Source organism: Pinus tabuliformis, chromosome 1_1 (assembly GCF_031772625.1).
Source record: "Pinus tabuliformis cultivar Carrire ecotype Pingquan chromosome 1_1, CPIR1, whole genome shotgun sequence".
Classification (NCBI taxonomy): Eukaryota; Viridiplantae; Streptophyta; class Pinopsida; order Pinales; family Pinaceae; genus Pinus; species Pinus tabuliformis.
In genome coordinates this window covers 791,066,664-791,082,775 of record NC_142297.1, presented here as the reverse complement: position 1 = coordinate 791,082,775, position 16,112 = coordinate 791,066,664, and the positions used below count along the sequence as shown (strand labels likewise).

Here is a 16,112-nt window from a genome sequence, read left to right as displayed (position 1 = left end):
TGGTGGAAACTTCGTTTTGTCCTGCTCCTTTCAGGTCGGTGGACAGTTTTGGTTCCATTTTGCAATTTTTATTTGAAGAGGCGAGCACCCTCTCTGTCTGTTGCAGTTTCCACTTCCCCTTGCCATGAATCTGTTTGCCCTCCCGCGCATCATCTTCATATTGTTATTATCATTACTACTTCTGTGGATCCATCCACCCATGGATCTGCTTGCCTGCGCGCGCCCCATCGTGATATTGTTATTATTACCCCCACCCATGGATATGTTTGCCTGCCTGCGCAGCATCGTCATTTTCGTATTATTATCTGTGGATCCATCCACTCATGCCACAACTGCCCGTCATGATAAGCTGCCTTCTGCTTCCTCGCAAGGCTGCTCCGCCTCTGCTTCTTATACCCATTATGACGTGTTCATAAATTATAGAGTCCCAGACCTTAAACACAGTTTGCCCCTCCCTCTTTACCAGAGCCTTCAATCCCGGGGATTGAGAGTCTTTCTTGACCAGACCGAAATGGTTGTTGGACGAAACATTTATGAGCAAATAGTAGCCGCCACTAGTAGGGCCTCTGTTCATATAGCCTTCCTCTCTCCAAATTATGCAGAATCAGCTTTTTGCCTTGATGAACTCGTCCTCATGATAAATTCTGGGGCCATCATCATTCCTGTATTTTATGACGTTGACCCTTGTGAACTCTTGTGCACGGGCAAAAACAAAAATGGAGCATACGAAAAAGCCCTGCGCTCACACGACGAAACGCAGCAATACGACAGCAAAAGAATTCAGCAGTGGAGAGATGCTGTTGCTCATGTTGCAAATATTAGCGGACTGGAGCGGAAGACATTTAATGGGTAAGCATCATAGCTTTTAGTCTGTTGGATTAGTAGGTACATGCTAAATTAGGTAGGCTCCTCTCACTAATAATGTTACCCTCTGGATATGAAAACAGGTAACTCGAACTGTTGCATAAGGTAGTTCAGGATGTGTTGAAATTTTTTCCAAACCTACCAGCTGGAATGGCGTATGAATGATGCTGGAGCACCCTTGGCCTCTCTGAAATCCTACACACCAGGGTTCCTGAAATTGCTGACAGCGTTCATCGCTATTGACCGCCAGAAAATCACGAATACCTTAACTGAAATTGCTGAAAGCGTTCATAGCTGTTGACCGTCAGAAAATCACCAATATTTTAAGATATTGGTGGGATTTCTGCAAATTCAATTCCAAATATCAAAATTTCAAAAGCTAAAGTGACTGATGAGATTTATTTTCATATTACAATCATAATTCTTGGATTACTGCAAAAATATATCAAAATTTCAAAAGCCAAAGTGAGTGATGAGACTTATTTTCACATTACACTAAAAGAATTATATTTAGCAATTTTATTGTTCATGTTAAAATGTGGCAACCGATTTTATACCTGTCTTATACGCAAATATATTGTAATAGAATTCAAAATCAATGGATTATTGTGCGATGAAAAATTCATTTCTATATCAGTTTTTTTAAATAGCATATTTAATTCAAAATCAATGGATTATTGTTGGATGAAAAATTCATTTCTATATCAGTTTTTTTAAATAGCATATTTATGCTGGTAGATTTGAAATAGGTTTCCAACAGTGTAACTTATTTGACGTTACAAATTTTGAAGATGAGATATTTTTTTTATTGCCTCTGCAATAGTTTAGGTGAGTTTAGAAATGATTGCCAAAATAGTTAAGGATGTATTTAGTTTGTTTTTGTTTTGTTTCTTAAAAGAAATAATTCTTTCTTAACGGACAGCTGTCAATATAAGAATATTTAGAGATATAGTTATTATGTAGATTTTTCTATTATTATGTCACTTACAGGGAATTGAGTTTAAGAGGGAATTGAGTTTAAGTGGAAGACATAACAATAAATTTTTCCGACTTTTTATGCACAAGGTCTTTAAATAGTATGTTTATGCTCATAGATATGTCTATTTTATAATAATGTTTTAAATTTTTATTTTAATTATCAATAATTATAAAGTGGATGTTACAAATTTAAACTACATAATATTTTAGAATATTCTTAGTAATATAGACATTTATATTTATTTCCAAAGCAGTTATACATTTTCTTTCTCTTTTTATTAAATTTCTATCATATGAATTGAGTTATAGTTTTTTGAACATGTGATATTGATAAATCATGGTTTTGACTCATGATATTGTAGTAAAGACTACTTGCAAATTGAAACTCTTTATGATATAAGTAACTACTAAAAAAATCATAATTTTTATGATAAAGTGAGGATTAACTTTTATGATTAAAATTTTTGTTACATATAGTTTTAAATGTATATATATGTATATACATGAGACTTATATATTAATTCTGATTATTATTATTTTAAATAGAGTTAAATTTTATGATTTTTAAATTAGAGTAATTTGAAATGTGTAATAAAAAAATGTTTCAATATTACTTACATATTAATAATTGCTAATAAATAAATGGTTTTAAAATTTTATGTAATTTTTATATTTCCTTTGTGTAATTAATAGATTATTTTATGTAAATATTCTTAAAAATAAATAAATTAAAATATTAAAATTTTTAAAACTAACCCATTCAAATTTAAAATCATAAAAAACTTTAACTTAAAACTCTAAAAAAACTTTAACTTAAAACTCTAAGAAATTCCTAAAATTGGCTACCTAAAATTCTTAAGAAATCCCTAAAATTCCAAAGGAGGCAAAAAGAAGAGAATTGGCTTGGAAATAAGAAACTTCCATGCGAAACTTGCCTTTAACTTCCATAATCGCACCGACATGTGAGATGTGGCTCTGAGAATGTAATCTTTAAACATAAAACCATACAAGTTCTCTTGAACTTGGGATATAAAACATATGAAATGATTTTTTTATTTAATTAATAACCTTTCACTTCAACGCCTGAGAAGAATTATTTTTAAATTAATAGTTTTCGATATGATTACGGTATGTGTTATCGCTAACATTCAAATAATTCGAAGTTGTCTGTAATGCGATTTTTTGGAAGCTTTCCGTGGGTTTTTCCGGTCAAAATCTGGCAGCGATTCCAAACATTTAAATAATTCGAAGTTGTCTATAATGCGATTTTTTGGAAGTCTTTCCGGTGGGTTTTCCTGATCAAAATCCGGCAGCAATTTATTGGAATCGCAAGTTTGATAACTAGTTTCTGCACAATAAAAGCGTCCCAGGGGTTTTCCACGGTGCTAAATCCAAATATGCAGTTAAAAAACCATTTTAACTGCAACAATTCAAGATTTAACCTCAATTTTTTCTGCCGGATTTCGTCACCAGAATCTCCAAAAAATCGCATTATAGACAACTCCAAATAATTTTGTCTTACTATGCTAAAGTTTTTGTTGTCCAAGCATCCAAGGGCTAAAAATTTCTTGAAATCTCAGAACATTCATTTACATTGAAACAAATCCATGTTACCTTTTAGTCGAGGGATAAAAGCTAAGGTTTCATGGGAAAGCTTACAGCATGTTTAGGACCATCCAAAACTATATTTGATTAAGGAGATTAAAATTTTTAATTAGTGAGGTTATACATTATAAAAACGGTTTAGTTTTGCAAAAAAATGGTTGCGCTTTTAAATAAAAATATTATACACAACTATTTTTACTACACATACACCATGAACATATTATATTAGGAAAAAATAAAAATAAAAAAGTGAGAGTAATTGTATTTTATAATGTATAATATATCTTTTATTTTTAAAGGAAGGAAGTTATCAATATTTTTAAGTTTTATTTTTTATCAATATTATAAATTCAAATTAAAAATTGTTAAATTAATATTTAATATTGATTTTAAATATTTTATTTATTTAAATTTCAAACACATCTTTTTTTAGGTACAAGATTTTAGAAAAGATTTTCTCTCTCTTTCAAGAGATTCAAGATTAAACTGAATCAAAACTCATTTACATTAAATTACACAATATTTTTTTTTCTTAAATTACAACTGGGTAATAAATAAATTATAATATTAGAGTATTTAAGATTTTAATTTCAATTTTCTATTTTTAGTTGCAATAAATATAATTCTTTAGATTTTTTTAATTATACTTAATCTCAAATTTTGTAATTATGGAAAATATATGATCGAAAAAAATATCTTAAATGCCTATTTATTTTGGAATAAGGTTTCCAAAACTTGATCTCTATATAATATTATAAAATATTCTTAATAATAGTCACAGATCAAAGTTTAGAAATTTGTCAAAAAAGAATTATGTGTTTTTGTGTTGTTTTAATTAATTGATTAATTAAAAAAAAATGTGATATGAACATTTATAATATGAATATAAGTTATGGTTTTCTGGGCACGTAGTACTAGTTATGAAAAAACATTATACATAACTACTTTTTCTAGGGAAAAAAATTCTAAATAAAATTTAGACCATTTGTATTTTATAATAAAGTTTTCAAATAAAAATATTATACATAACTATTCTCTCTACCTCATAAATATATTATATATGATTTTAGAGAAAAGAATTCTAAATAAAATTTAGACCAATTGCATTTTATAATGTATAATATATAGTTTAGTCCTTAATGAAAAAAAACAATAAATATTTTTAAATTTAAATATTTTTATTTTTAAATATTTTTTTAGATATTATAAATTTTAATTTAAAAATGTTATTATTTTAATATATAAATTAATATTTAACATTAATCTTAATGGTTTTAAATATTATCGCTCACATTCAAATGATTCTGTCTTACAATTCTCAATTTTTTGTTGTCGCTAAATGCAATGGCTAAAAAATTCTTCAAAACTCGAACATTGGTTTACATTGGAAAAAAATCCATGTCGCTTCCGGGGATAAAAACTAAATCTTAATCAGTGAGCTTACACCATGTTTAGGGTCATCCAAAATTATATTTGATTAAGGCTATTAAAATTTTTAATTAGGGAATTATATATTATAAAAATCTTTTGAATCATTGACCGGAGAATCCACAGTTTTAACATTTTTGCACCAACGTTTCAAATCCCAAATGGGATCCATCATCAGGATATGAGAATGATGATAACAGAAGAGCAACAAAGAAGTAATAAATAGAGAAGAGGATAAATTTTTAGATCAACATACTGTCGGCGGGAATAATCCTTAATTAATTAATATGATCTTATTTGATCTTATATAATTTTATATTAATTTGTTTTAGAAATTATTATTATTTTATTATTTTAATTTTTGGAAAAGTTCATAAAATAATACCAAGCGTAAAGATTAAATATGGACTAAACTAAGACTAAAGAAATTAATATATTAATAATATATTAATATATTAGTATAATAATAATAATGTATTAATATAATAATTAATATATTAATATGATATAATAATACTAATATATTAATACAATATAATATACTAGTTAACATATTAATATAATACAATATAATAATTAATATATTAATATAATATAATAATAATATATTAATATATAATATAATATATTAATATATAATTAATATAATAATATAATACAATATAATACAATATATTAATTAATGTAGTATTAATGTATTATTAATATAATATATTAATACTAATATATTAATATAATAATTAATTGTTAAATAGAAATTATTTTAAGGAAATTGATGCTAACTAATAGACTTTAAGGGCTATAACTAAAACACAAAAAGGTTGATGAAACTGAAAACACTAAATACTAGGGAAAAAATATTAATTCTTATATAATTATAATTAAAATATTAATCAAATTATATTAACTATTATAAATAATTAATATTTATAAATAATTAATATAATGATTAATATATTAATTAATGGCAATATAGGAATTAATATATCCTAGAATTTAATGGAAAATTTATACCTATATCTGAATAAAAACAGACTAATGACACGAGAAGGGAGAGGGGGATAACTTACCTGCTGAGGCTTAGTTAGCATCAATTTCCTTAAAATAATTTCTATTTAACAATTAATTAATATATTAATTATTATATTAATATATTATATTAATACTACATTAATTAATATATTAATTATTATATTAATATTATATTAATATATTAATATATTAGTATTATTATATTATATTAATATATTGTATTAATATATTAGTATTATTATATTATATTAATATATTAATTATTATATTAATATATTATATTAATATATTAATTATTATATTAATACATTATTATTTATTAATATATTAATATATTATTAATATATTAATTTCTTTAGTCTTAGTTTAGTCCATATTTAATCTTTAGGCTTGGTATTATTTTATGAACTTTTCCAAAAATTAAAATTATAAAATAATAATAATTTATTAAAACAAATTAATATAAAATTATATAAGATCAAATAAGATCATATTAATTAATTAAGGATTATTGCAGCCAACAGTATGTTGTTCTAAAAATTTATCCTCTTCTCTATTTATTACTTCTTTGTTGCTCTTCTATTATCATCATTCTCATATCCTGATGATGGATCCCATTTGGGATTTGAAACGTTGGTGCAAAAATGTTAAAACTGTGGATTCTCCGGTCAATGATTCAAAAGATTCAAGCCAAAGATCTCTGAAATCCAAAATTATAAAAACCGTTTATTTTTGGAAAAAGAGTGGTTGAGTTTTCAAATAAAAATATTATGCATAATTAAACTGATCGGGGTGCGTGCCAGTGGTCGGAAATGTCCGTGGGAAGTAATGAGACGTATATATGAATTATGTACCATCACCCCCCACATGTTCAAAGCAATGGGTGCGGTGGCCCTTAGCATGAGTGCATGCAAGGTTGGTGGGAAAGTGGCAAATACAAATAGTGGAGAGACAAGGTTTATAGAAGCAAAGGGTAGACATGTGGGTAAGGATGGTGAGTTTGCTTGCGGAGTAAGGAGCTGGAGTAGGGGAAAGGGAAGGCATAGATACTAGTGGCATCAAACTTGGAGGCAGTCTACAATCGAAAATGTATATGTTCCTTGCCTCTTCACCTCCTTTGCAATGACAAACCGGTTTGGTTTTCGCGGGGGTGAGAGGGGGATAATTGGGAAGGGTAATTGGCGGAAATGCTGGGGAAAATGGAGGAGGTGACTATATGCAATGGTTTGGCTATACATCTTTGTATTGAGCTTGCAGGGTATCGGCCATGCCTCTAGCTGTTTTGACCTTGCATTGTTTGGCAATGAGAACCTGGGTACAACACATTGAGGGATGAATGGGGCTAGTCGAACGGTTTTTGCTAGGCAGAGGCTTTGACTCTGAGGTTGAAGACAAGAAGGGTAAGTTAATATGTCATGTAAGAGCTTGGCCATGTTGTTGAAACCAATGTAACTGTTGGGGCAATGGGATAAATTCTCGTGTTAAGAGAATTGCTAGGGTCCTTGAGGGTGATGTTGGGTATGAAAATGCCAGGGGTACTGCTATAGATTTCTGGGCAGAGGGGAAAGGGGTTGTAATTCATGGAAGGAAACCTGTAGGTCTGAGGCTAGGCTCACTTGCATGGCCTTGGCCTAGGATTGCCAACCTCATGGCGTATGAGAGGCACTAGGGGTGGAGGGGTGAGATGATAGAAGGGTTCTAGAGTCTAGCCCTTTCTAAGGACTGACTCTCTGGCCATCTTGCCTTCGGTACTAATAGTAATCGAAAATTGAAATGAATGGGGAGGATAACGACATCGATAATTCAACTTAGGGCAACAACCAGTGTTATAGTATGTCAAATTATTTTTGGTTGACAAATCTTTGCTGTAAATAGGTTTTGGGCATCGTTGACATGGCTTAGCCTGCAAGAGGTTGTGGACGTGGAGGAGGGGGCTAGGAGCCTAGAAAGGATAAAGACTCGAGCATGTCGGAGCCCCGCAGAGGGAGGAAATCAGTAGAGCATCTTATCACTGAAGTTGTTGCGACATATTATGAAGGCACGGATGAAGGCATCCATAATCTATTAGAGGAATGGGAAGATGAAATTAAGAAGGGTCATGAGACAAAGGAGGACATGGAAAATTGGAGGACACTCATGCCAGATCTTAGGAACACCACAGGCACAATAACACAATTTAAGCAAACATTGTACCTCTACTGGCTAATGAAAATCCTGTTGAGTAAGGCTATGGAACAGATCTAGGTGGGTATGACCGTTTCTCTCTAAGGGATGCCGAGCAAGAAACAAGATCTGCAAAAAATTCAATTCCAACTCCATAAGTAGGATATTAGGCTGGACAAAATCGAAAGACACATTCCATGTATCTTGGCACTGTCAGAGATGCCTGGAGCAACTGTCAAGGATCTCACACCAGTGGAATCAGACTCAGAGGAGCAGAAGGCTAATCAGTTTACCATGTTTCTTTTGTTATATATGCAGTTAGCATTTACTTTTCGTCATGCAAGTATATGTATAGCTAGAAATATAGACTCTCCTCATGAAAATAGTTTGGCTAGAGAGATTGAAACTTTATATTTTTCGGATGGCTTACAATGACGATAGGTGGCCAACAAAATTGGTTTCCCATTGGGCATGTTGAGGCCACCTAGCCAAACTATGTGGTGTAAATTTGCCGATTATGAATAGAAAATGAAAGGTCTTGCCAAGCTTAACAAAAAAGATATTATACATAATTATTTTTTCTACAACTTGAATATGTTATATATGATTTTAGGGAAAAAAATTCTAAATAAAATTTAGACCAATTGTATTTTATAATAATTTTAAAGAAAAAAATATAAATAAGATTTAGACCAATAATATTTTATAATTTATAAAATATAATATGATGATGATGGTGGTGGTGGTGGTTAACGTCCATTGAAACCAAATTGGTCTATTGGAGAGATTGGTGCTGTAGCTTTATTTTTTTCTCAACGGTCTTCCAACTTCCTTTATCTTGCATCTCCTTCATCTCTTCTGGTTCTTGGGATATTGGTGTCTTAGCATCGCGATCTATTGTGTTCGTCCTTTTGAAAATAGTCAGAGAAAAATTTTGGTATAAGAGATCTACTTTGCTCTTAAATGAAGATTTATTTTGTGCAGTATTTGAATCCTCATAACTATTGTCGAGTTCATTTTTTTGTCGTTGGGCGGGGCTTTCCCCCTGCTTGTCTTGAGAGTTGTTTCTTCCTTGCCTGATTTCTTGTGATTCAAATTTTTCTCGAGAGTATTCTTCTTTGATGACAGTGTAGTGTTCTTTTTGTGCTCCTTCCCATCATGTAGATCTGTGGTGATTTTTCCTAGCAGAATTTTTCTAGGAGGCTTTTGTGCAATTTTTGTCTATGGCCTATCTCAAAGCAGGATCGACATCTGAAGAGGACACTTTCATAATCGAGTTTCTGGTTCCACACATAGTCTTTACTTGTTAGGTGTATTTCCGCTGGGAATCCGGCGTTGAAGTCCATTTCTACACAAATGCATGCATAGGTGGTTCTCACATATTCCATTGTTTCTGGGCACCTATAGTAAATTTCCCAATTGCATTTCCAATGGCTTTTAGCGAGGAGGAATTCCAGAGATGCAAGGGTAGGTTTGGCAATCTCACCCAAACTGGTGCTAAGATTATGACTATCGTTGAGGGATCGAATGATGGGTTCCATGGCTTCATGAATAGGCCTGAGTTTTCCCAAAACCAAAGGCTGAAATCTAGAATACGTTGGCTGCCTTTAGGGTTTTCAAAATTTACTATAAAAAAACCCCTAGCATAGGGGTAGATATTAATTGCATCAGAAATGACAGGCTTCCATACCTCCGAGATCCAACTGTGGAGAGCTGTTAGTCGTGGCCAAAATCCATTGAATTAACAGATTATGGCACTTTTAGAAAACTTCAAAATCTCGTCGAGTGAAGCCTGGTCCACCTGGACAGTAGGAGTTGGTGCTTCACTAACGATATGGGTAAGAACTATATTGTTTATTTGTAAATGAAAAAACAATATTTTTTTTTCAATATTATAAATTTAAATTTAAAAATATCATTATTTTAATATAGAAATTAATATTTAATATGAATCTTAATTGTTTTAAATTTTATCGCTAACATTCAAATGATTCTGTCTTACCATTCTGAATTTTTTGTTATCCCTGCATGTAAGGGCTAAAAATTGCTTGAAAACTCAAACATCGGTTTACATGAGAAAAAATCCATGTTGCCTTTTAGTGGAAGGATAAAAACTAAATCTTCGTAAAGGAACTTACATTGTTTAAAAACTCAAACATTGGTTTACATTAGAAAAGAATCCATGTTGCCTTTTAGCGGAGGGATACAAACTAAATCTTCATAAAGGAACTTACAGTGATTGAGGAGTTTAAAACTTTTAATTCGCCGATTAGCGTAGATATATCAATTTTAAGTCGAAGGAAGTTTGTTGATTTTTTGAGGGGATGGCTAAGATTTATTTTTAAAGAATATAATTTCTTCATAACATATATCCATCTACGGTGGAGATGACCGTAATAACATATATCCATCTACGGTGGAGATGCCCGTAAAATCAGCGGGTAATGTCAACCAACAGCCGTTGACATCTTGGGGTCAACCAACTGCCGTCATCGGCATTTCTGCAACAACAGGTGTTGTCATGGTCGCTTGACATCCGTAACGCTCCACAGACACTTACGGAAGCCGCGTCCAAAGGGAAAGCGACGTTAGAACAACGGTGAGGGATTAAATATCTATAATTGCGTGTTTCTCTGCTTCCAACATTTTGATGTCCCTCTCTACCTCTATCACCTCATCCGTCAGAGTGCGGCATTCCTCCTGTAGGATCAAATAATCATGTTGCACTGCTCGATATTGCTCCTCTACTTTAGCTGGCAATGAACATTCTAGACTATCACTTGACGGAGACCTGGAGCTGTTACCTTTCTCCTCATAGTTCCCGCTCTTCTGCCTCTTTTTTAATCTTTCTTTGTTGCTCCGTCCACTTCGGCCTCGTTGTTTCTTGAAACTGGACTGCCGAAGTAGTTTGGCACAATGGTTTCCTCATCGGTCTCAGATTCTAAGGCATTGTTATCAGTATCCCTATTAAAATATAAATAAATAAATAAATAGTTGACATAGCTAAAGGTGTTAAATAAATAATGTTATATTAAAAATATTAATGTGATTGATATAAGAAGATTTCATAAATATAAAAAAAAAAATTATTGTAACATTAAGAATATCTTATTAATGCATATGCCTATTCTACTTCATTAAACATGTATAAAAATGTTACGAGTCAACTTTAACTTGAGAAAAAAAAGAATTATACATCTTATTATAAAATAATCAAACATAGCCCACACTATTAGTTGAACAATGTTAATCAAAGTTTAAATATAATTTATGTTTAATAATTTTATATTTTTATATTATAAAAAAATATATCAAACTTATTAATAAATTTAATATTAAGTTAATAATAAGGTTAGTGTTGTTACTAAAATTTAATAAGGTTAATATTTTAGTTTAACAATTTTAATGTTACAACTTTAACTTGAGAAAAAAAGAATTATACATCTTATTATAAAATAATCAAACATAGCCCACAATATTAGTTGAACAATGCTAGTCAAAGTTTAAATATAATTTATGTTTAATAATTTTATATTTTTATATTATAAAAAAATATATCAAACTTATTAATAAATTTAATATTAAGTTAATAATAAGGTTAGTGTTGTTACTAAAATTTAATAAGGTTAATATTTTAGTTTAACAATTTTAATGTTACAACTTTAATTTGAGAAAAAAAAGAATTATACATCTTATTATAAAATAATCAAACACAGCCCACAATATTAGTTGAACAATGTTAATCAAAGTTTAAATATAATTTATGTTTAATAATTTTATATTTTTATATTATAAAAAAATATATCAAACTTATTAATAAATTTAATATTAAGTTAATAATAAGTTTAATAATAAGATTAGTGTTGTTACTAAAATTTAATAAGGTTAATATTTTAGTTTAACAATTTTAATGTTAAGGTTAATATGAATAATAATAAATATTAAAATTTTGATTTTAATATTAAGATTAGGTCAATATTAATAAGTTAATGTTAATTTTAATGTTTAGTAATTAATATTAAAGTTTTATATTAATATTAATAATATTAATAAGTTTAATATTAATATGCTAATGTTAATATTGATGTTTAGTAATGAATATTAACGTTTAATAATATTAACAAGTGTTAACTATTTAAGATTGTTGTTCTTTAATATTAATAATCAAGCATCACTCACGATATTAGTCAAACAATGTCACTTTCTATAGTTAATGTTTAAATATAATTGATGTTTAAAAACAATAATAAAGAACGGAGAATAATTTTAACTTACATTTTGATTGGTAAGAGTAAAAATGAGAACTATAACCCTGAATATTATTATTTCTAAGGGAATATTAATATTTATATAACCTGAGTTTATAATATTAACCCCTTCAGTTTAATAATCTAAGGGTTCATATTCCTAGGGTATAATATTATTCATATGATTTATAATATTAATCATAGGGTTTAATACAAATCCCTTGGGTTTATAATCATTGGCAACTATGGTATAATGTCACATTGTTACAAAGATTGACTCAATGTGAAAATCAACCATTCTCGAGCATCGTCAATCATGGTCAACCATGGTCCAATGTCACATTATGACAAAGATTGTCTCAATATGAAAGTCAACCATGGTCAAGTAGGGTCCAACGTTGCTTTGTGACAAAGATTGTCTCCATATGAAATTCAATTATGGTCAACCATAGTCCAACATCACATTATGAAAACGATTACCTCAATACCAAAATCAACCATGGTCAACCATGTTTATTTTAGCATTTATAACATTTATCAAAGGGTTTATATAACATGGTTTATGATATTTATCTTAGGGCTTATTATAGGATTTTCTCCATATGAAAATCAATCATGGTCAACCATGGTAATTCAAGGTCAACATTGGTCAAATATGGTCGTCAATGGTCAATTATAGTCAATCATGGTTAACAATGGTCAACAATGGTTCAACGCCACATTATGAAAAAGATTGTCTCAATATGAAAATCAACCATGGTTAACCATGGTCCAATGTCATATTGTGACAAATATTGTCTCAATATGAAAATCAATTATGGTCAATCATGGTCAACCATGGTCAGTAATCATAGTCACATTGTGGCAAAGATTGTCTCTTGGCCCAACATCACATTGTGACAACCATATTCGTCCATGGTCAACCATGTTCGACAATATTCCAACGACGCATTGTGACAAAGATTGTCTTAATATGAAAATAAACCATGGTCAACCATAGTCCAACATTGCATTATGACAATCATTGTCACAATATGAAAATAAATCATGGTCAACCATGGTCCAATGCCACATTGTGACAAAGATTGTGTCAATATGAATATCAACCGTAGTCAACCATGGTCAACCATGCTTATTTTAGGGTTTATAATATCCCATGGGTTTATTAATCTAAGGGTTCATATTCTCAGGGTATAACATTATTCATAGGGTTTATAATATTAATTTAGGGTTATGTATAAATACCTTCGGTTTGTAATGATGGCCTAATGTCTCATTGTGACAAAAATGGTCTCAATATGAAAATAAACCATGTTCAACCATCGTCAACCATGGGGCAACATCACATTGTGACAAGGATTGTCTCAGTATGAAAATCAATCATGGTAAACCATGGTCAATCATGGTTAATATGATGATCAACGATGGCCAATCATGGTAAACCATGACAAATCACGGTACAACGTTACATTGTGACAAATATTGTCTCAATATGAATATTAACCATGGTCAACCATCATCTACCATGGTCAAACATGGTCAACCATTCTCATTTTAGGGTTTATAATATTTATCTTAGGGTTTATATATCTTGGGTCTATAATATTAATCCCTTGGTTTAATATTATTCCCTTGGGTTTATAATGCCTTGGTTGTTTAGTATTAATCCCTTGGGTTTATTAGTACCTTGTGTTTATAATATCAATCCCTTGGGTTTATTAATCTAAGGGTTAATATTCCTAGGGTATAATATTATTCATAGGGTTTATAATTTTTTTTTGGCTGAAGCAAGAGTGAGACCTTCTTTAAACATTAATAAAATACAAATTTACAAAAATCACCCAGACAGGTGACGAAGGAGAGAGACCCTCTCAAAAAACAAGCGTTTCCACCTAGCAAAGCTGAACAGGAAAAGGCTAAAAAGGAACCAGAGTAGTGGAACTGATCAAAAATAAAAAAGGGCCCCACCGCCCCCCTGGGCCATGGAGAGAACCATGCCCCAAAGCAACTAAACATCCATGGTGGGTCCACACAAACCCCGCCGACAAACAAAGTGTACTCCTTAAACTACAAAGAATATCCGACGGGCCCAAATCAACGGCCCCAGACAAAATCGCTGAGGGAAGAAGCACGCCACTTAACTGGCCAATCTCCCAACGTGCACGACCTTTCACCGCCGTTGATTTTCTAAAATGGATCGGACGGACAAGGTTCATATCGCAACAACAAAGAAGGCAGAGCTTTAGCCCGTGATGAGGGCAGTATTCAAACCGGCCCCATCGCCACGTGTCTCCTCCTGATAGGAATCGCTGCCAAAATGAAAAAACCACTTTCCGCCTTCGGGGTGTGCGATCGCCGGGAAATCTCTCCATAGCTGGTTTGCCGACTTCTGGAAAAGCGGCTGCCGAAAGTGCCAATCGAGACTCCCGCCTTGCCCGAGCTAATGATAGAGGAACCGTCCACCACAAAGCTGGTTGGAAAAGAAACACAGCCCCTCGACAGGCTGTCCATCCCCAAGGTCGAGTCAACTTGGTTCATGGTCCAAGGCTCTGCCACAAAATTCCAACCTATCACTTTCTGCCTGTTCATGTAAAATCTCCTTAAGCCTGCTCCGAGGCAACTCATTCCAATTTGAAGCCACTTTGTCCTCTGTGTTGATAACACCTTGGTTGGCTAGCAAGTCTGCCAACTTGTTCGCCGACCTTCGAACATGCCTAAAGTCCACTGTATGAAGGCTCTATAAGTGGTGTTGTATCCATTGAAAGCCCTGAATCAGTCTCCAATTTTTTGAGGCTCTTTCCGGCTTAGTGCCCCTGCTGATTTTCTTGATTGTATTGATGATAAGTTCAGAGTCCGCCTCCACTATTACATTTTGCCTGTTTTCCTGATTCAGGAAATCCAAACATTGCTCCATAGCCATCAATTCCACCAAGTTATTAGTAGCTTGCCCCAGATGACAGTGGAAAATGAAGAGGACACTACCTTTCTCATCTCTTAACACCCCTCCATAACCAGCGGTACTCAGATTGCCTTTTGAAGCTCCATCTATGTTGAATTTCAGATAACCCTTTGGAGGAGGATGCCAAATATCGTTAGTATTCTTCATGGAGATGAGATTTCTATCCAAACCCTGAGGAGATATGTTTTTCAGGCCCAGCTCACAGAGAATTCCCAAGTCGGTAGCCGAAGGGGGGTTCTTAGGGAAATTTCGCACTGAGGTGTTGACCGTTTCCTTGAGCTGTTTTAAGATTAGCTCAAAAATGCAATGGGAAGTCCTCTTTTCATCTTTGAAGATTCGGTTGTTCCTCTCTTTCCAAACGTTCCAAACAATGAAGCCCGGAAAGAGATTCCAAGCAGTGGCGAGAACTAAGTTGTCTGAAAAATCTCTCCTCTAATTGGTCAGGGTGTTGCAGATATTATTTTTGTCTCTATCCATTTGATGGAAAATAAAGGCAAAAGAATCCCAAAGACTAGAGGAGAACCTACAGTTGTTGAGGAGGTGCTCCATAGTTTCCTCATGAGCCTCACAGAGTTGGCGTCTAGAGGGTCCCAAAATACCTCTCTTCCTGATGTTGTCCCAGGTCAGGATTTTCCCATGCTGAACCAGCCACATGAATAGTTTAATTTTCATCTAGCCCTTGTGTCTCCAAAGGTTAAGCCAGGTTTTATTCATAATTTGAGAGTTAAGGTCAAGGAGAATGAGCTTTGCTTCCTTGAGGTTAAAAACCCCCTCATTATTGTTGCCCCATCTCAGCTGATCGTGGCCCTCAGATTTCAGAATCTTCCTCTGATCTA

General features: G+C 32.1%; 1 protein-coding gene across 1 annotated transcript; it reads left to right on the top strand.

Moving 5' to 3' along the window:
• The first annotated feature begins 256 nt into the window (after window positions 1–256).
• Window positions 257–853, top strand: LOC149216369 (toll/interleukin-1 receptor-like protein). The gene has a single exon (XM_089389923.1). The coding sequence runs from the start codon at window positions 257–259 to the stop codon at window positions 851–853; it is 597 nt and encodes a 198-aa protein (XP_089246049.1).
• The last annotated feature ends 15,259 nt before the right edge of the window (window positions 854–16,112 follow it).

Bases quoted from the DNA above. Each gene is read 5' to 3' on its own strand.
- LOC149216369 (XM_089389923.1), top strand. From the start codon at position 257: ATGGATATGTTTGCCTGCCTGCGCAGCATCGTCATTTTCGTATTATTA.